Source organism: Anopheles moucheti, chromosome 2 (assembly GCF_943734755.1).
Source record: "Anopheles moucheti chromosome 2, idAnoMoucSN_F20_07, whole genome shotgun sequence".
Classification (NCBI taxonomy): domain Eukaryota; kingdom Metazoa; phylum Arthropoda; class Insecta; order Diptera; family Culicidae; genus Anopheles; species Anopheles moucheti.
The window spans coordinates 810,275-832,609 of NC_069140.1; the positions used below are offsets into that span (position 1 = coordinate 810,275).

The 22,335-nt window shown below is 38.8% G+C and overlaps 1 protein-coding gene across 1 annotated transcript in view; it reads right to left on the reverse strand.

Annotated features, from left to right (window-relative positions):
• Window positions 1–22,335, reverse strand: part of LOC128297558 (low-density lipoprotein receptor-like) — a 146,578-nt gene that overhangs the window by 108,951 nt on the left and 15,292 nt on the right. Inside the window, exon 3 of the mRNA XM_053033227.1 lies at window positions 1,836–1,973. Coding sequence (XP_052889187.1) covers window positions 1,836–1,973 — 138 coding nt within the window. The remainder of the gene's footprint in view (window positions 1–1,835; window positions 1,974–22,335) is intronic.

The following is a 22,335-nucleotide window of genomic DNA, read 5'->3' on the forward strand; positions in this document are numbered from 1 at the left end:
TAAACCACACGCATATTCGGCAGGCAAGCGCGTGCACACACACCATACCATTCGTGTTCGTGTTTTAGTGGACAAAAATCTGTCCGTATTCAACCGGAGAATTCCCTATCCCTGGAGTGTTACCCAAGAGCTACCAACTCGCGGCAAAAGGTGGCACCAGGGGAAGCTAAGGATGCTCACATAAAAATGCGCCCAAAATTATACTAAAAATGATTACACTCATCATTCACATAAACGCACGACGCAACCGAACGCGAAAAGGTTCCGCACCGCGCGACAGCATCCACCATCGTCTTTTGTGTTCGTCGTTTTAGTTCATTTTCCTTCCGGGAAATCATACACCCAACGGTACATCGGCCAGACACACATATTGCTTTGGGTGCTGTTTGTCTATTCAAGATCATCATTTGTGCGAGCTGAGTTTTTTCTTCTTACACTCCTACACAGTCGATTGGCCGATAACTGTTTTTGTTAACGAATCGTTCTTCGATTTCGGGGAGTTTTTCCCACATTTCACTGCTTCTGTGCCACCACTCGTGCACTAGCAGGGAAGACGAGCGAAGAACAAATTGACGCAATTAGGCCACCACTTATTCGTTATCTACACGCCTACTGGTAGAAGCGGGTGTTGCAGAACGTATTACACTTTTTCTTTTCAATACCTTTACGCCGGGGATTACAGCCAGTTGAAGACGCTATCCAATATAGATTTGGGCGTTGGGACTAAACTCATTAATTTGGTCGTTTGTGTAGCAGGAAGAGCTTTTGACAGTATGACGTTACACTAAGTCAAGGTGTAAATACTATAATTAATGATATACAGACACTTAAGGGGTGGTGTGTTACCGGATATTAGAGAATTATGTTTATAATCCTCGAATACAATGCTAAAAATGATGCAACACAGAAGACGAATAATACCACTACGTGGTAGAGTATAAATGGGAGCTTTGTCAAACATGCTGGTAAATCAAGATGGCCAAGCCCAAGCTGCTTCAGACAAACTTTTACGGAATGCTTCGGTTTGGTTCAATAATTAACAGTTGCGTTCCATTTGCAAAATCAAAATATCCCAAAGAACAACCTGAGGTGTAGAGCCGGTTCGATAATGCACAAAAAAGATCGTTTCGGCTAGTACCAAAAACTTTCAGCAAGTTTTCTATCTCCATCAAGAAGAGAACCAATCATGCCCTGAGTTCATGCTGAGAAGCTGCAGTGATGGAAGAAGATTACAAATAGCAACACACTGCTGGAAAGTTCGAAACCTCGAACATTACCAGCACCATAGAAAAGGTTGTTATTATTAGGAAAAGGAAATGTTAAGGGTTTGTGGCTAAACGAAACTAACTTTGCAATCAATAATGAATCTTGTAAAGATGCCCGAAGCTCTCCAAAACTACTGAAAGTACTTTCAATACTACAAGGCCATGGTTTCTTGAACTTTTGTGGTGGTATCTTTGACTCGACGTTGTTTTGAATTGATAACATTAGATCGGGATTTAAATTTTTCAAATTTCATCAACAGATTTGTACGAACGATAAGGAAATACATCCAAAATAAACCATTTTCTTCTTTAACGGCACAATAACTTCAACATGTGTAGGCCTACCATTTCTGATTTCTTCGACTTTTTCACCACCTTTTTTTCTCAGGACTGTACGGTGATTGGAGCAGATGGGATTTTGGAACAACCCTATCCTGTGAAAACCTAATTCATTACCAAATACACCAGCGGAACGCCCCAAAATTAAACATTTCTCTTGTTACATATGCAAAATTCTAACGTCGAAATACAAGCATTCTATCAAATTTTAATCTTATGAAATAAACTTACCTGTTACTTTGCATACGAGTACATCCTCATCACTGTAATCATTGCAGTCGTCTTCTCCATCGCACACGAAACTGTTATGGATGCACTGTCCGTTACCGCACTGGAATTGCCGTTCAGCACACTGAAGAGTCATATTAACTAAAGAGATAGAGAGGGAATCATCATGTATTAGACATATGAATTGACATAATTAAAAATAAAAAAAAATCAAACTCATCAAAACTCAGTCAATATACCCGATAAAAATCAATAATCGTTACATCGTTAGCCTGCTGCAAAGCTGACTGATAGAGCTGATAAAAGTAAACAAACATAAAACTTCGTGAAGATTGATCGTGTAGATTGTTCAAGGGATATTATTTTGCCAAATCTCAAAGCACTCCACCATTTAGAAGGCAACAATATTCAGTGTTTTCTTCAATCATAATATCACGCTACATTCATGCAAAAGATACAACATGTGCAGGATTTCAAACGATTCCGGGATAAACGTGTTGTTCTACGAGTTATGTGGGAAAAAGCTGATGAATATCGGTACAACAAAATTACCTACATTACATTACGTTACGCATCCGTTGATATATTAAAAATTAAATAATTAAGCAATAAAGATAAATCGCTCTGAAAAACAAGTGCTGTAAGTGCAGTAAGAAGTAAATAGTAATTTCAAACGGGCATTGCTATAACCAGTTGCGGAAATCAATAATTTAGTCATAATCATTTATAAGCATTTAACGTTGGAAAAAAGTATATTTATTTATCTAGAAAGGGCTTAGTGCTTTAAAATTACAGGTGCTAGTTTAACTACGAGTCTGTTCACGTTTTAGATACATTTTTAGCTGCATAGTACGTCATGAACCGCTTGTGGTGTTACATGTGGTGTTTATTCATCATTTTATCCATCTTCAATGTTTCAACAATATTCACCAAGGTCTATTGATACTCTCTGTTCCAATATATTCTATACAGTAAAGATATTTTAAAATACTTTCAGGAGATAAGACTCAAACACTTCGAATGTAACGAGCTGCCGTATTCTCAAACCAACTTGGAATCATGCCTCTTACGTACACCTCCAAAAGGTCCCCAGTTGGCGACACTAGTGGTACGTACGTTGAATGCCATACGTCAGGTGTACATCGACGTTGAGGTCCATTCACAATATCAACACAGTCGGACATACCTTTTCGGCACCACCTTTAACTACTGCGAGTTCATTGCCGCCACCGAATCATACACAAACCCCGTAGCAAAAATAGTTTACGCCGTAGCCGAACAAAAGTTTCCCCAAGCACTACTGCAATGTCCTCTTAATGGAGTGATAAACATTACCAATATGAAAATTGACGAAAACATAGTGCCGCCAATAATGCCGGCCGGGAAATATTATACAAATTTTAGAATGTACAACAAACGCAACCAAACGCTTCTCGCGTGGATGAGCTATTCCATCATCTACCAAGGGGCATTAAATCAAACATTCAATGTTTTAGGATGAATGAGTAGAAATACATACGTTTTCTTACAATGATATTGCGTTGATTGTTGCATGGAATAGACTAGCAACACTAGCCCAAAACAAAGATCATAAACATAATGTATTTTGAATTGAAAAAGTGTTAAGCGTTTTAACACAACAAAATACACTGAATTTTTGTAAAATTTAAGATAAATTATCAACTGTACATCGACGACGAAATATCGAACTGTTGCTCCAGGTGGCTAGGGTAGTTAACAAGAGATTACGCATTTTTAATATTTGAAATTGATAACAATAATTAATTAACGTATAATTCACTAAAGACTTAATCACATTCTATATTCCTGATAATAATCGCATTAAAAAAATTGCTCCAATTTTATCCCATCAGTGAGTGATACGTACCACCACAGAAAAACATTAAATGTATATTGCTATCATTCTAACAGTTCTTACCGTGTTATTAACATTAGCAGAAATGCAGAAATTGCCTCTCTGTTTTATCGTCGTAGCTTTGTTTGCATCAAAGGAAGCTTTGCAGAGAAATTCTAAAGTAATATACCTAACCAATCTTTGCACACAGTTTACTTAGTAATGCTTTCTTATTTGTATCTTTCAGCCCTTTTTTATGAGAAGATTGGAATGTTTTGAGCAACAGAACCACATAAGACTGATACAGTGCAATATTGAGAATCCTCGTTATGCTCCACAGTTACTGAACATGATCGTCAGTGTTGAACGACCCATGTCGAAAATCTATGTAACCACTAACATATACGTAAAGCAACGTCAACATTTGATGTTTCTGTATGGAACCACGTTTGAATACTGCGAATTCCTGATGCGCAACGAATCTCGCCAAACCAATCCAGTTGCGGTTCTCGTCTACAACTATGCAAAGCATAACTTTCCACAAATACTACGACCCTGTCCAATTGTGGGAATCTTTAATGTAAGTGGTCTATCCTTGGATAAGAACTTGATACCACCGTTTGTTACTCCTGGTGGATACTACGCATCTCAAAGATACCACAGCAAGCGCAACGAAACTTATTTCGGGTACGAAGCAGACTTTTCCGTTGCTGCACCTTCAATATTCAACAAAACCATGACGATGTTTGCCCTTAAGTAAATAATGTTACTTCAAATGGGTTCCATGCTTTCACTGAAACATTCTAGTATGGTTTAATTGTTAATTGTCAAATTTAATAATTCTGACAAGGTGTTCGATAGATCCGAGCTTTCAAATGAAATGCGTTTAGAAAATTGTATTGTGAAATAAAACAAACGAAATCAAACGAAAATTGGACTATAGAAGTTTCTGAGGCGAAACGTTGGTGTAAGTGGTAGCAGTGTTGGTATTCCGGCACGCAAGACAGGCAAGATCAGTGTCACAAAGCAAAGCAAATTATTAAAAGATATGTAGAAGCTAGTATTTTTTCCATATTTATTCGCTTTTAAAACAAAACCTAGTTATCAAATATATTTCTAAAGATTTATGGCGCAGTGGATACACTACTAAATTCGAATCAGAATCATTTCTCCGTAAATATCTGTTAGCGGTATACCAGTACATATTTCGAAATATCTTGCTGACGAAATAATGTCATAATTTCGTATCAATAGCATATGCCACCATAGCCTTATTATATTCTCAAAAACTCCTAAACAGATTTTAATCTTTAAGCACATCACACAGCAATTAAAACCTCACAACTTCAGCTATTGCGCAGTGTAGTGTATACGTATACCAACAGTTAAATAGGAACTACCGGCCATGAAACAGCTTAAACTGTTGTTAGTGGTGTTTACCGTAGCTCATTTCCCGATTGTAGTGCTTAACACAAGGGTACCGATAACTGTCAGCATAATCCTTCAAATAACTTACTTACTGAGCATTACTTCTCTACTTAAGATCTATATAAAGCACTTTCAATGTGTAGGTCATCCGTATGAAATCACCAAACTCCACTACTGTCACCTGGAAACGTATCGCAACGGAACGCAGGTCGCGGGAGTGATTGTGGAAATTTTGTCCAACTTGCAGAAAGTCTATGTTACCGGAGGCCTATACATACAGTATTTTCGAACGCGCACGCAACTTTTGTCTACCACAATGGAGTATTGCCAGCAAAACAACAACCAGCTATCAGTGAGAAACGCAGCCATAAAATTTACTCTCGAGTATGCGCAACAGCATTTTCCTCAGGTGCTCGCAGACTGTCCACTGCAAACGGGAAAGCTGTTCAACATTACTAACGTGCTTGTAGAAGACACCCTGATACCAACTTTTGTGATACCGGGATCGTATTATGTGGAGTTACGAGTATATAATAAACGAAATCAAACAGTGTTTCATGGTTGGTTAGACGCTGATATCAAATAAGAATAAATTTCCACTATGTAAACTCGTAGAACATATTTTATTAAATTGAAAATGAAAAATAGCAACAGAGTACTAGTGCAAAATCTTCTACACTGAATATTCTATTGGGGAAAAAATATATATTCATTTTTTAAAACCGTCGGGTTGCATGAATCAAGGTAAGCTAAATTGCTCACGTTGCATATTGCTTTAATTTCGCTGAAACGAATCGCTGAATAGATCATGTTGAGATATTTGTGAAAATAACCCGAAATTATTTAACAATACATCATCATTAGCTAACGATTGAGATTTTAAGATATAACACTCGAAATCGCTAACAACAATCGTGCTGGCTCAATCAATCATATACAAGGCTGATGATATCATTTTACAAAATTTAAGTTTTTCATCATTTAAGCTAAATGTATCAACAAACAAGGTAGCTTTTTCGGGCATTTTAAAATACATTTTTATTTGGTCTAATCAAACTTTGTTATGCAGAAGAAATGCAGATGGTCAAGGGACTTTTGCTATTCATCATGATGTACGTGATCGTGTACTCACGCTGTGAAGAACGAAACACCAAGCGGGTAAGACTGTATGTGTCGTTAGTTTCAACTTAACTCATATCAACAAATCCCGTTCCAGCCGCTTCTGATCAAACGTTTAGACTGCACGGATGGACATTCGGAAGCGAGCATGTTGAGGCAAAGTCGAGTCCTAACTTGCAGAAACGAACCACAGGTGGTTGACGTGTTGCTGGACATTTTGGAGCCAACGTCGAAACTTGTTGTCATCTTTAATCTCTACACTCAATACTTCCAGACCAAAAACTTGCTGTACGGAACATCTTTTGAATATTGCGAACTGGTGAAAAATGCCGACACTCACATAAATCCGGTCACTAGAATTGCTCTCAATATAGCGCAAGAGAATTTTCCTCAGGTACTCAAACCATGCCCCTTACAAGGCCTTATCAATGTCACTGGTCTAGTTGTAAACAGCAAATTGATTCCACCCTATGCGCCGCAAGGCACCTATTACTTTAGCATACGTGCCGCAAACAAACGCAATCAAACGATAATTGCGTGTACGGCCGAGTTTAAAATTGTGCAAAAAGCATTAATTACACGCACACTATCGGTGCTTGGATGAGAACTATATGACACCGTATTGTTGTGAAAACTTGTACAAAATTTTCAGCAAACTTCTCTATTATAAGTTATACACTTCCCACAAACAATTGAACTAATTTAATTTTCTATCATCGTAACACAATCTTGCCCTTGCCGCGTGGCACATTTGGTGAGATAAGAAGCCAGTTACGCCAACATAGCCAACCGATTCGACAATAAAAAATATCACACTCTCAAACTTTACCGAAGTAAATTACATATCCCGTACCACAGGCACACATCGCACCCCAACCGACCGCCATAAACTTTGGCGAATTAGTGTAACCACAAGCACTTTTTCCTTGCGCAAATTGCCAGCGCGCCAGTAGTACCGCAAACTTCAATAAACAGGGAAAGGCCTTGGGGGGTTCGAAGTCGATAATAGTAAAGATGCACAATAAGGGACCAGCAAAAATAAACCCTTGCAAGAAGTTGAATGCCGACGCTAAAGTCATTCTTCCCGAACAAGCCGAACTCTCTGCGGATTCTGCGCCGATTGCTGGTGTTGCGTTGAAGAACCGCACACGAGAGTGCCGTCGATTTCTGTCCGGCCGGTACCATCATTAAAATCAAATTAAGTAAGCACACTAGGTTTGGATCGAATGAACTTTACCAACTTGGCTGCTTTTAGCTCAAGTTTTGCCCAAAACACTACACCCAGACAGCCGGCAAGACAAAACCGCCGCATGCTGATATGTTCAACGCTGGACGTCCTCCTGCGGAATCATTGCGTAAGATGTTTGAGCCATACACTTAGCGGCATAATGGTGTCAGTTTTTCCGTTACCAGCTTTACCCTGACGGATGGTATAACTTTACCCTAAGAGGATGGCGTGCAATATCATTATTCCGGTCACGTCACAGTCATCCGGGAGGATAGTTCGGTTCCGTCGATGCCGCCGCCATCCCCATCCTCCAGGGACAATGTGATAACAAAAAACTTCTGACGCTATGCGAAGGAAAAATGAAAAAAAAAATATACGGTATTAGTAAAATGCAGTGGTAATTTTCCACTTAACTTCCTTGAGCAACATTTCCGCGGGCTATTCCATTGTGTCTTTTCTTATGTTGCGTCTCCGCTTAACGGTATGATAGAATAAGTTTTCCAGGGGATTTCAGCTCAGGCCAGCCGGAGTAAAGTAACTTGAGACACATTCCCATCGTACGGTGCGAAAAATTCGTAGTCTTACTTTTGCAACATTCAATCCTTTCCCAAGTCATTCTTAGATTATCCGGAAGGAGTGCACTTGGACATGCAGCGCAGCTTTATAATTCAATTAGGAGAAGTTTAGTTTGTACCTTTTTTCATATTCATACACCTGGTAGGAACCTTTTCATTGCTATAATCGAATAGTAGCTGATATGATACTGGATATAATCAAGCCATTTTGAATGAAACTTTCTATGATAAATTTTTCAAAATTTTGTAATCTTAATCCCTATTAAAACGTTTCACAAATTTTATGTAATACTTCAGCAAATGACTAATATTATGAATTTAAACATATATGATAGTGGCGGCCCGGTAGCATGATGGTAGCGGTGCCAGTCTTCACACGAAAGGAACGGATCAAAATCTCATTTGGACCAATCATAAATAAATAAGAATAGTAGGCCAGAAATGATAGGCTTGATCTAGTAGGTCGTTACGCCAAAAAGAAAGGCAGAGAGAGAGAAAGAGATCTTTAAATCTATCATTTCGTATGAACTCTTTGCGCCCGCTATGTAAAGACACGAAAATATATTCAAACACGTGGCTTTCTTGTAGCCGTGTGTATTTAAGCGTCTTGGCCGCGTACGCTTCCTTGCATGTTTCACCAAGTCATTACGCCAGCAACAAAGTCAAACATTCTCCATTAACACGGCACTAAGAGGGCGCTTTGGGACACACGGCTATTACTGCTTCCCTCAAAACACTCCCCTGTCGGTCGATAAAGTAAGGCTCATGCCTGGCACTTCTCTGAGGGTGCAAAAGATTACGCAAAACGTATCAAATGTTCTTAACGCATTCGGCAACCAGCCTATCGGACCGCACTACTAGGTACATACGATTTGTGTTAGACGCACTCCTGAGGTGCGCATGTAGAAGCGTTCAAGAATCCACACCTAGCGAGAGTGAGAGAGCAATTGATTCGGGAGAACAAATACAAACACAAACAAACTTCAACGCGCGTAACCCATCCAAACTGGTAGGACAAACAAGACCGTTCTGTTATTCTACAAACGGGATTCCTGTGCATTTTCCACGCCGAACTCCTGTTTGCTCGAGCTACTAGCAATACCCCATCGACAATGTTGTTATTGCTACTCCGTTCAACCAGACCACCTCAGTCAGTACAAAGGAAGTGAATACCTACACGTGTATGTGACCCCAGGATGCCAATACACGCAGGATCCTAGCTGCTCTTGGAACTAAGGTCATGTGCCCTTTCAATTATTTCCATTATTTCAATGATTGCTCGTCCCCGGCGTTCCTTGCCTTTGCCCTGGCCAGGATCTGCTTAAGCATCACCACCATTTCAGCATCACGAACCCGCCAAGCGATTTCGTATGGGAGACCACTCGTCCACGGAGAGCTGCAGCACTGCAGGCAATGCCGGCCGACATGGAAAGATGAGAGAAAACCCTGTCCCAGGTGTCGCCTTCAGTCCTCGCACAAAACCAAACTTTGCCACCAAACTCGTCAGCGGCGAATTGTCGGCATACACTCGGTACCTTTCGCTCGAGTACATAATGCCCCTCTCGATGTTTGTTCAACGAGCTATTCCATAATTAATGACGGAGCAAATTTGTTTGTCGAAGACGCGTAACAATAACACCGGTTCTATCCTTTTTGACCTTCCAGCCGGTCCCCGAATGAGGATGGGAGCTCCTGCAGTGCACTCGGTTTCTTTCAAGCACTCGTTAAAATGAAAACATGCGGAAAACCCGCCGGAGAACTGCTGGCAATATTTCGTCTCTATCTCAGGCCCTGTTACGTACCCGTGCAGCTCGAGAAGTTTTCGCAGGCGCTATTAGTACGGCACAACATTCATGTGTTTGTTGATTGAAGAAAGCATTTTGCTCATTTGATACAAAGAAATGCTCATGACACAATCATCGCACCATCCGGGTCGAGAAATAACATCTTCTAAAACGGGGATTGGAAAGGACTTCTTGAACCAGCAGCATTGGGGGGGATCCGCTACGGCACTACGGCGGTTGACGCGATCTGCGAGCGTGTTTCAAGAATGACAGCAGACGGAAAAGTACACTCATTTATCATGCTGTAACTCGTGCAAGTGGCAATCAAACATCGCCCGCAAATTTCTAGCTAAGCTCCGAAGAAAAGGTACGTTTGAGCGTGTGGGCTAAAGCAGCTTTTCTATTGAGATGATTTCGAGCAGAAAAGATTACTCTTTGATTCCGTTGTACAGAGTTCAGTGCAATCATAGCATTTTCCAATATATTCGCTACTTTCGTGGCCTGTTTAGCGCATCCTCGAGTAAGCCTATCGCTTGAATTTCGTTTCCTAGTAATAGTAATCTAACATAATTACCCTACCGAACCACCACTTACGCAATACCGCACGATTCCTCTCGCATTGATAATTCAATTGGCCACCCAAAGCGTTTGAATATATTATCATTGTTAACTAGAGGTTAATAAATAAGCTATGAATGTATCGCCGTGGACCGAATTCAAAGCAGCAGTAATTTCTAAACAAAACAATACCAAACTGAACATTTATACACATAATGACGCTAAATAGTATGAGCGGAACATTTTATCCAAAAACATATGAGAGATGATAGTCACATCACCAACTGTAACATTAAATGTATTAAGCAAAATGTGAAAGAATGAAATGAAATGCACATAAGAATTGTGAAACATAACTGATAATAATTTAAAAATATATTTACAGAAATCTTTCGAAATTTACTCTTCAAATATTAGCACTTGGTTCGACTTTTAGAAAAATCTCCCTGCATCAGTACAAGATGTATGAAGAACACTGGTTTTACGGAATGTTGAAACAGAGATAATCATTTCAAATACTTTGTCGAAGAATTACAGAACTACAAAAAATTACAAACTGTATCAGCCCACTTCTGGTCCGATATGTGATGGCGTACACGGGCATCAAGTTCCGTTCTTCAAGTTCGGTCAAGTTTCCTAACTTCTTTGTCAAAAACAATTTGAGGAATTGAATGACAGGTATTAGTCAGCATCCGCTCTTTAATTAAAATTTTATCATTTGTTTCGTTGTTAAATTTGCCAAGCGTAGCATCAATATTCTAAGAGACCAACACAAAGGGCGTCGTTGGCACCGTACAGATTAAAGCCATGGCAATAAACAAAAAAACAACATCAGCAACCGACTTAAACGATTTCTGGAAAATGCCTGCACATCAAACATTTTTTATCATCACAGTTCTAAACAAATACAAACTTATTGCTAAGCTATGCAAACAAACACTAGCTATCCCTCCAGCGTTTATCGTGCTTGTCGTTTCGTTTTTTCACGTCATCTGAAACTCCTGCAGCACCATTTCTCCACAACGGTACACATAAACGACTAGCCGGAATATTTTGACACCAGTCCACGGTTAATTTGCTTCCTTAGCCGCAACAACAAATTCGTTCCATTGCTTGCTTAAATATACAAACTGTGGTTCTTGGCTGCACACAGCGGACGCTGTGATAAATGAGAATGAATCGTGTACGAATAAATTTCACTCCCTCTGGCTTTAGCCAAGGCATGGCATTACCGTGCAAGTCGTCTTTTGCTGCTCACGGATCTACGAAGAGAGCAAGTCTAAGTTAGTTTAATCAATCAGTTCAAACAATGTTTGCGAACGTGGTAGGTAAGTCGAAGACTAAGTAGTTTGTAATAAGATTACTTAAACTTCATAATGGAACATAGCTACATTGTTGCGCTCAGTTGGGAGGAGTAAAAATACGAAGTCATTTTATAATACGAATTATTTTTTGATATATGAATATCTGGAACTTGCATACATTTTCAGCGTTACATGTCAAAAGATCGGCTTTTGTAAGTTTTAAAACCCAGCTCGAATCTGTTGTTAGCAAGTGTACATTTTCTTAAATCTCTCAATTTCATCTTAAGTACAACAGATAGCACATAAAAACTTGTTGTTTCAATCTCAGACAACCTTTTTTTCGTCCGTGTAATTACAAACAACATTGCTCGAAAATGAACGTCTTACTGCGTTATTTTAGCACAACGTAACACCAGTGCTGAACCAGGAACGGCAGTAGAAATTCCTAAGTAAGGACATCTTGGAGAATGAACACAGCATGGGAATCACATATATTTTCATGATACTTTATCTTTATCAAGGTGCGTTGTAGCCGTAGTTCAAAGATAGGAAACCAAGCTACCAGCGAGCTTCCGGATGCTAAGCAACGAGCCTTCCACGTTCTTTGCTTACTGTTTCGCCTTCCTTCCATCTTACAGTGCCTGTCCAATGATGTCACTTAACAGATTACGTTTTTATCTCACCACGTTTTCCAACCACAGCACTGACAACCCCAACGAAAAATCGCGATAAAACTTCCATTTGCGAAGCCAATGCTCTCATCTGAAGCTCATCAACTGGTGAAGGTGGCCAAAGTTGTTGTCCGAGGAAGTATATTTGTGCAATAGCAAAAATTCACCAAATACCAGCCAAAGGCGTAAAGAGGGAAGTAATGAAAAACACCGCTAAATAATATTGTGCAATAACTAAAGATGACCTTTCGATCTTCATTTCGTATCGTTAAAGTAAAATGTTAAAAGAATGTGAATAAAACCTCGGCCAGGTAATGCAAATTACACCGAGTTGAATCGTTGTCCCTCACAACAGCAGAGCAGGAATGTACTGCAAAAAAAGTGCCTAGTCGCAAATATTTGTTGATTACTCACACAAAATCTCAAGGAAACGTCTACCAAATGGATCGATTGGTGGGAGTCAAAACTTGCAGGCCTTACAAATATAAATACCACGTACCAACAAGACCGTAATGGCACGGAAGCCATGAAGAAAAACGACGAAACAGCTGATAAACGCACAGACTACAAAAATGGGTAATTTCTCGCCGTTTTTATCATTAGTGTCGATGGCTTGGCCGAAGCAACGATACACATTAGCTAGCGACGACATGGTGCGTGAATAATTGGCTTGGACGAATAAAAATGAACACCGTCAACGTTTTCCGTCTGTTAACTAAACTTCCACCACGATACAGTGAGCGGATTCGTCCATCCCACTTAGCGACACTTAGCAATAGCGACTTCGACTTGATGCTCTCAACGCCTTGCGCAATAAGAAGATAGTGAAGGCTTTCCGTCCCTCGAATTGCAATGAACATTTTTGGGCAAACAAATATTACTATAATTTTTTGCTTTGCAATTATTAATATTTAAACGACAGCGGTTCTATAGGCGTAAGGTAGAATTTTCAAACCTTTTGTAATACGCATAAGAGCCGGGTTATGCGAATTACAATCTACGCAACACATATCATTTTTATGAGAGCCATTTATAAACGTGAATTCCAAGCTGCCTTCGCCATCATCTCGCCGAATAATATATTTTCATCATGACTCCTCATGTTTAGACATTAATCAGTGGTTAAAAAGGTACCATCATATTTTCACCGTTTTCGTCGACATTCACGAAAGTTTCCTTCTGCTGCCACAAACACATAATATTTACTTTGCAGAGCATCATCATTACATCATAAAATGCAAGAATTGCTTTGGCACTGACATACCAGCGGTATGCCGAAGACGACGTTTTACCTATTAACTTTACTGCCAATCATAGTAGGCGAAAAACGTTCAAAACTTTTTTTCCATAAAAGTAAAATTCATTATCTTCAGTCTGCTATGCACATATCTGTCTCTCGGAGTCACACAATAATAGCATTTGTGCTGGAATGATACAGATTGAACTAAAAACTAATAATTTTACATTATTGTTAGATTTTTTAGCTATTTTAGTATCGTTTGTTTTATGTGGCTAACTGAAACTAATTTCCTATCCTAAACCAACCAGTATTTGATCACGCTTTACCAAGCGCAGACAATTTTTCAATCTGTTCCAAACAGCAGCTCGTTTGGATCCACATCATTCAATTAAGTGGAAAATCATTCATCACGTCAAAATATCACACCAACGATCGATCAACTCACACCCTTTGCCTAAAGGCGAACATTCCTTGATTTTGCAACATCATTACCAAACCCTGGTGTAGACATGGGTTGAATAAATCCAAGCTGAGAACGATTCAAACTATCGTTGCCTTTTGTTGTCCGTAAGACCATTTTACTCAATAGCAATTCTACGCGATTTCCGTTATCCTTAGCAAGTCTGTCTCAAAAAGTGGCTAGTCGAGCAGATCTCACCGGCAAGCGTTTATTACATTTTTTTTCTCAGATGTATTTGCTCCACAAACTCACCATGAATAATATAGTACCATGGTTTTGAAGTTTTTATGGTACGGAATATTAAAAGTAGCGCTTTTTGATGATGGCAAGATCAATGGAATGCCTTGCCATCATTGAATTCGCACAATGTGCATCACTTCAAACAATTAGAAAAACACCAGACACTAACAGATAACGCTGTAATAATGCCTTTTCTGTCAATGTATTAAGTAGTCAAAAACCAGAACAAGCTTTCGAATAATTCTACGAAGAAGCAATACTGCTTACAATTACTAAAACTCCGTTACAGAAAATACATTACAAACTATTACAAACAACTATTATGTGCGAAGTTCACAATCGATTGATACTGAAACATGTTGATCGATAACATGAATGTGTTGGTCACTTTTAAAGGATCTTTGACAGTGTAAATATGCAGCACGGATGTAGAAGGAGGGAACAACCACGAGTTTAGCTATTCTTTTTCTGGCGTACCCATAATTCTTTATGGTGGCTAATGATATGCCGATGCTGGATTCGTGCCCGACCAGGAAGGTGCTCGTCAGTGTGGTTGCGTTATGTATGGCGCTGTTAGCAAGACGATGAAACTTTCAATGAAGCGTCGTATCTGTGCTATGATTGGCAATCTTGGCATGTTACCACGATGAATGCTCAACGGCGATATGACTAAAAAAGAACAAGAACACATTATCGCATATAGAGAACATGATGTCGATTGTATTGTATTTACTGTAAGTTAACAATAGTTCCCGTTCAGCATGCATTCACTTGCTTATGCATTCTTTTACAATGTAAGGAAAAATACAGTACAGTATAGTACCAACGTGGCAAACGGTGTCACCAAGTAAATGGGCAGAAGACAAATAAATTTTGATTTTTTCCAGACCGCAGCAATATCATTCACTTTACAAATGTCAGTAAATAAAGGTTAGCTTTACATAGACTGCTTAGGTCGTTAGTAGCAGGTGTTGCCTGATGAAAGCACTGTTAGTCACATTTATTACCAATGTTTTCATTAGTTACTCATTTGATCATTCGTTTTTTGCAACGTAGTTATTATTTTTTCACCAATCAATGTACTTCAAAGCCTAACACGATGATGATGATGATGATGTGGTGACAGAAAAATTAAGAAGAATGGTAGTATATGTTTCCAAACCATATGACTATAAGATGGTTGCTCTATGTTTTGAACATCCGGTCATATTTAACGGTTATGCCAGGCGAACTAAAACAAAAGATAACATTCCAGAAATAAGCTTGAAGTGAAGAGAGGTTTTTATGGTATTTGAAATTATCATAGCAATGATTTCAAAAACCAAACCTAACAATTTATCTTTAGTCATTCGTTTCGACTATCCGAAATTCCACAGATGTCATTCAATGCACAAAATTCTGTTTGAAGCACCATTCAAAAATATTTGACATCTTTCATTCATTGAAAAACTCATCCTTTGAAAAAGTTTTATTGTAACATCAAAAAGCCCAACTCTTTGATGTTGCAAGGGATCCATATGTGCACAAAATCATAAATCAATAATGCAGCACGAACATCCGATGTGGAATTACGTCTGTTCCGAATTTTTGAATTAATAATTTACACGTGCAGAATGGAGTCGATCAGGGCTACAAAACAATATTTAAAGCAGCGGAAAATTTGTACTCTGGAATTTGATGATAAAGGTGACAAGAAAATGCCGTATTGAAGTATAAAACATTCGAAACAAAGTGAATTTTATCACTGTTGTATTGTGTCTATTGACTGGTATATTCGATCTACGTCATCCTTTGACCAAAATGGGAGCTTTTTATAGTCATCACAAAATACAATAATAAATTTATGCACAATGAAAATTAAAACCACTCAAGAAAGAAAGTAGTACGCAGGAGATTACCATTGTCATTTTAGAAAAACAAATAAAGCGTCGCTATATAAAAATTTATTTTATGAACGAGAAAGAAAATATTTTTTGAAATAATATTTGTTAATAGTTTCACCAATATGCCCGTTCTCTTTACAGCAAAAACGGTTTCATGAGTAATAAAATATGTACCAAAATTCTGATAGCTATACTACACGTACAAAAATATTCTTCGTTGGTGTATAAACGACACGAAAGCGCTTTTCTACATAAAAAGATAACCGCAAAAACCAGTCGGACACCATTAGTGCTTAGTTTTTAATTTTTCATGAGCTGAATTGGCAGTACACCAAAAAATGTTGTAGCTTACTTTCCGGCTGCCGGAAATTACTTTTCATCAATCGAAGTTTCCGGTTCAACAATCAGTCCCTAGTACCTGATCGGACTAAAAATTCAATACTTTATGGCGAGATGTTGCTACTTCTGGTTCTTCATATTTCGCTGCAACGGTTTCGAGCACCAAATTCTATTTCTTTGTTTTAGCACATGCACATTCATGCCATTTTGTTTTTTTTTTTGTTTTTTGTTGGTTTACTCATCCTCTCACTCAACAACATGCTGTATTTTTAATGAAACGCCACTACGAAGATCCAAATCAAGAAACATCATTTAAATTCAATATCGCTGTGTACCAGCAGCCGTGACACAAAACCTCCACCGGAAAGGCAGTAAATTATTTATCTTCCCGCGATCGTGATGGGATGGTTATATGAAAGCCATGAATTGACAAAGCGAGCCTCGGAACCTGCCGGAAACCGGTGTACAACCGTACCGGAAGTTTTGCTTTCATCTCGATTTATCTTAGCTTCGCTTCTGATACGAGCTGCGCGCACAAAACCGGCACGCGGCAAGCAAGCGGAAAGCGGTAGCCACTACCGCATTCTGCACGACACTGCCGGCAACCGGAAGTCCGATACCATGGTTTCGGAATTTCCGTTATCGTTGTTTTTCGTACCCACCGGTACCCGATCAACAATAATTCCGGGTAAACACCTACAGACAAACGCATCCTTACACATCCGTATTCGGATACTACCAAAAGGTTTCAAGCTCCACAAGCCAAAGCCATTCCTTTCTTTTGCATTGGAAACCCGTTCCAAAGGACCAGCAATTCGATACCGAAATTCACTACATCATTCGCTTTGATGCTTCTGTTTCGCGTTACAAATTGAGTTAATTTTATGATCGTCATCGAATCAGCCGAATTAAGATTGATTGAACTGGACCCAGAGGCAAATTTCACTGGCAGTTATTGCTGGTAGCGAAACAAACCCAATCAACTTCGAGAAAACCTCTTCCGGCCTGCAGCGTATAACCGGTGACAGTTCTTTTTTCTTCGTAAAACAAAGCTGGAAGATGGTTCCGGGTCCCTTTTATGTTCCGCTATACAGAACTGTATGGAACAGTATTAAGTACAACTGATTTCTACTCTTCCGGGGGTTTTTTTTACTAGTTCACTGTGATTTTGTTCAGCACGCTGCTGGTAAACGCCTGCTCCATCAAATCCTGTTTCGAAAGTTTTTCCAAACAAGGAAATCAGCAACAGGGAAAAACTCATAATCACAACCCACGGCGCCGTCTATTAAGCTCTTTCCGACGAAAGTCCCTTTTCGATTGAAATCTTTTGCCGTTACGCTTCCATCTTCGTTGTATTTTCACAGTTTTAATTGGCTTAAGTGAGGCCAAACGAATTTAAACCAGCTCGCCAGAGTTCAAAATTAGATCCCTTTGCACCCTCGACCCGAAAATAAACTTTCTCACCCACACGCACGGCACAAGGCAGAGCTGAATCAAGTCCTGAAGGAAGCGGATTTCAGTTCTTGCTGTCGTCTATGAGAAGAAGCATCCCCAATTCTTCAACCATTCTAGTTCTTGAATATTGTTATCAATTGATTACACCAGCCATCTCAATGCGTTCCGCAGGGTCACATTCTGTTTTCGCTTTGTTAGCGCCTGCACGATTGTACCAATATTTCTTGCAGAACTGTAAACGAAATCCCATGTAGGAATAAAAATCCCATTATTATAAGAAAACTAGAATTCGCATACGATTTCGCAAAAGGTTTTTATTATCTTTCTTTCTATACATTCAAACGAGAGAGAAAAAAATCACCAATCGTGTGGTGTTAAAGTGGCAACAGTATTCCACTAAGGGTGAGTCTTTTAATCTGATTAGGAGATTGAGTCGTCCAATCATTTTCACTGCCTATCACGAATGGCTGTCGGAATGGTTACTCGAAACGGAAACCTAAAGAACCTGTGTACAGGGGGAAGGGTACAAGAACAAATATTGAACAAGTTTGAAAGCAACAACAGAAAAAATGGCTGATTCTTCCTTCAAAATCCACAGCACCACGTTGACTTACCGACTAGTATCGCGCGGTCTTGTGCAGTGGCACGGAGCAAAAACTGTACTTGATTGATTTTCATTTCCGTTGCCGGGTTTTGAAGGATAAACAAAGAATCAGTGCGGCTGGGCAGCAAGACGGTACGGGCGAAAACCACCACCACCGGACGATCGAACGCTCATAACAGGGCAAAAGATTTAACGCCGTGACTGACATGCCAGACAAACACAGTGGCAAGTACTAAGGTTTGGGGAGAATTCAGTCGTTTCGCTGTGGTTTTGGCTTGATCAATATTGACCATTGCGTTCCACAAGAGCTGAGAGACTTTGGGAAATCTCTGCGAAGCGTTCCTCGCAATCATGATGATAATTTATTTCCATTGAAATTTTATTACATTATCAAAGGCATAATTCTAAGCATTGCGATGATAGTACCGCTGCATAGGCACATTTCGATATCTACGCAAAATAAATAAAGCAACAGATAAGAAACAAACGTTAGTGTGGTATTAAAAAAAACTATATTATAGTACATAATATAATGGTAACATTACATATTTCAATACCTTGAACAAAAAACTAGGCCCTCAAAATGACACAGAAATTAAGCATCTGCTCATCTCAATGTTTGCATCCCAACACACACACACACATCAAACAATGTTAAGTGAAAGTTAACTAGTACAGAAAATACAACCCTCATCTAAAACGGCGTATCGTAATTTATTGCTCGTTTCGGCTCGAACCATCATTCTGTGCCTAACTCGAGGCTTCTTTTTTGTTGATGCTGAACGGTGTCTGAATGCCCAATATACGTGCATGGCTTTTTTTTTGCTTCATCCGTTTATTCGCTTCTCCACGCCTTTATGCGTGGTAAACAAATTTTTCAAAACATAATCACGGTACTGTGGAGAGCAAATATTTACCATTATGCTCGCAAAGACCACCGACCACCGACCGGCGTAAGGCGCCGTGAGGCTGTGCGGTTCGTGAGGTTTTCGCCCTAGACCGAAACCTCTGAACAACCGCTGACTCTAGACCAAAAATCCCAACCGAACCCAAACAAAGCAGCAGAAGCGATAGAACGCTGTGGGAGAAAAAGGATTTCTATTACGGTTTCTTTTCTTCCTTTCTATATATCCCCTTGATGGCAGACACTTTGTCCCTCTAGCTAAGCCAGGGCAGGTTTGCCATTTGTTACAGTTTCTGATAGCAAACAAACTTAATAATATTTTTTGCTTCAACAGCAGTAATCAATATTAAATATCAGTTATAATCCTTGTACGGTGTGTTTAAATCGCTAATGTAACAATGTTAAATAAAATCGCCACATGTTGAAATACCTGCTTTGTACGGGGGAAAATGAACAAATTTAGTTACGAACGTACAACATATCAGAGCTGAGTTCAAGCCCGAAGCAGAGCAAATTGTTTATTTATTATAGTTCTATAAGTATAACAAAGCGCAACACACTTCAAATGAAGGTTGTAACATTGACCAGAATAACCTAAAGTACCTTCTACTATTATAACCGATCTGAAATACTAAAATTTAAATTTATAAATTCATATTGTTTCATTTATTATTTTTATTTAAAGAAAAGTTTTTGGTTAGAGTTAGAAGATATTGTTAATAAATTTATTTCGTAATATGCATTAAACTCACTCAACTGACCAATCTAAAAATCTTGCGTATCTTCCAGTCCGCATATTACAGGCACCACGTATCTCAGGAATTATTCGTATAGCAAAACCGTCTGCATAAAATTATAACTTAATTTCTCATGTTCTAAAATCAGACATTTTCACTGTCGAAATATGCTGACAATTTGTCAGCACAACCCTTTATATACACTTGCACTGTTAGCATCTCTTAAGCATCAATCAACAGGATTGGAAAATAGAACAGAAAAGACATCCTTCGAAATGATGCCCCATACACAGTTTAATTTCCAAAACCACAGTGAGTTACCAGCAAGGAAGCGTGTAACTGTTCCCGGCGACTCTGTTTCATACGATCGTACTGATACTAAGTAGCATACTGTGGTTATAACTGAATTTGTGCCACTTAGTCATAGCACCGGAAAAAGCTATCGATTCCATGCGAACAAACAAGCTGACACAGGAAGTGAAACATGTTCGTGCTGGCAGACAGGCCAACCGAATCGTCTACCAGCACCAGTAAAAGTCAACGCCTGGTTGCGTTACAACATATGTGCGTTCATTCCAAAAATATTTTACTGCACCACGTCTATCGTCGTCCTCGACAAATGCACTGAGGTACGATCTGCATGAACAGTGCCATCAGCTAAATTTACGTTGCGATACAGGAAATAAAATTGAAAAAAAAACTTTCAATGCTGAGTTAAAAGATGTACTTCAGATCCTTTTCTGAAGTGGCTGATCATTTCATAAATTTGTGTACATGTTACCACACAACAATAAGGCCGTTTGTACTATTAAAACCACATATTTCAATCATATTTTTCGATGATCTCACGTAAAACACATCTTCTTCTTGAGCATCATCGAGTAGAATTTTTAATTTTACATAATTAATGATAACGAGGAGAACTCTCTGATTGGCCCTAACTCTATTTATTTATTTATTTCTTTTACTTTCTAAATAACTTTTGTAACTTTACTACAGTCATCTAGGCGCCTTCATTAATTAGGTGATTAATTAGAAAAGGGGTAATATATATATATATATATATATATATATATATATATATATATATATATATATATATATATATATATATATATATCGTATATTTTAATAAAATTATTGAACCACTATTCGAAAATGGCGAAATATTTGACCTACTTTGTACAAAAGTCATACGCAACGCACCAAACGCCCAGTTCAAATCTGCAATAGCTATCGGTATGTACATTCGCCTACAATTACTATCATCGCAAAATGTCCATCAGCCGTCAAACGGAGGAAGGTAAAAACCATGCCGGAACAAGTGACACACGTCACTCAATTTGTCACCTCTTTTTGGAACGTGTCCTTACGTGACCTACACCTACATTCGGGGATGCTACACAGGCGGTGATGATAAGGTTCAAAGAAAAAATCATCACGTAACAGAAATAAATGGATCAAAAAATGCTATTAGCTTCCCTATGATGGATCGCCAGCAGTACCATACCGTGACTATAGGTGGAATGGCGACCGAGCGGAACAAATTGTAACTTTCCCAAATTCACAACTATTCACAACCAGACAACGACCCTTGCCAGAAAGCTCACTGTGGGCTCCACATGTTTATAGCAGCAGAGTTAAGATGATGAATCTTGTAATTTACCAGCATTGATTAATTTGTTACTTTGTCACGCATCACACCATCGTTTCGGGTTCATAACCCCATTAATGATTGTCAATTAACCCACGTCAAAAATCAATTAATATCGCAAAATGAAAGTTACTGGGTCAGCTGCACGAAAACGAGATGCCAAGGTCGATACGGGGTTGCAAACAATTTTACGACAAGCTATACGACCGCTCCTAAACATGCGAACCCTAAAACCTTCGTCCTACAATGATATTACTTTAATTAACTTTGCTTATCTTTCCTAGAATGGACATAATCATTCATTAATCATGCCGTGCAGCACAAAATGAAAATAATTTATACACACACAACGGAAAACTTGAAGTTTACTCTGTTTTCTACAATTAAAATTGTATCTAATTGTTCAAATTAGCGGAAAAAATATATACGAGAAGTTTGAAATTAAAAATATATTTTCGTTGTATC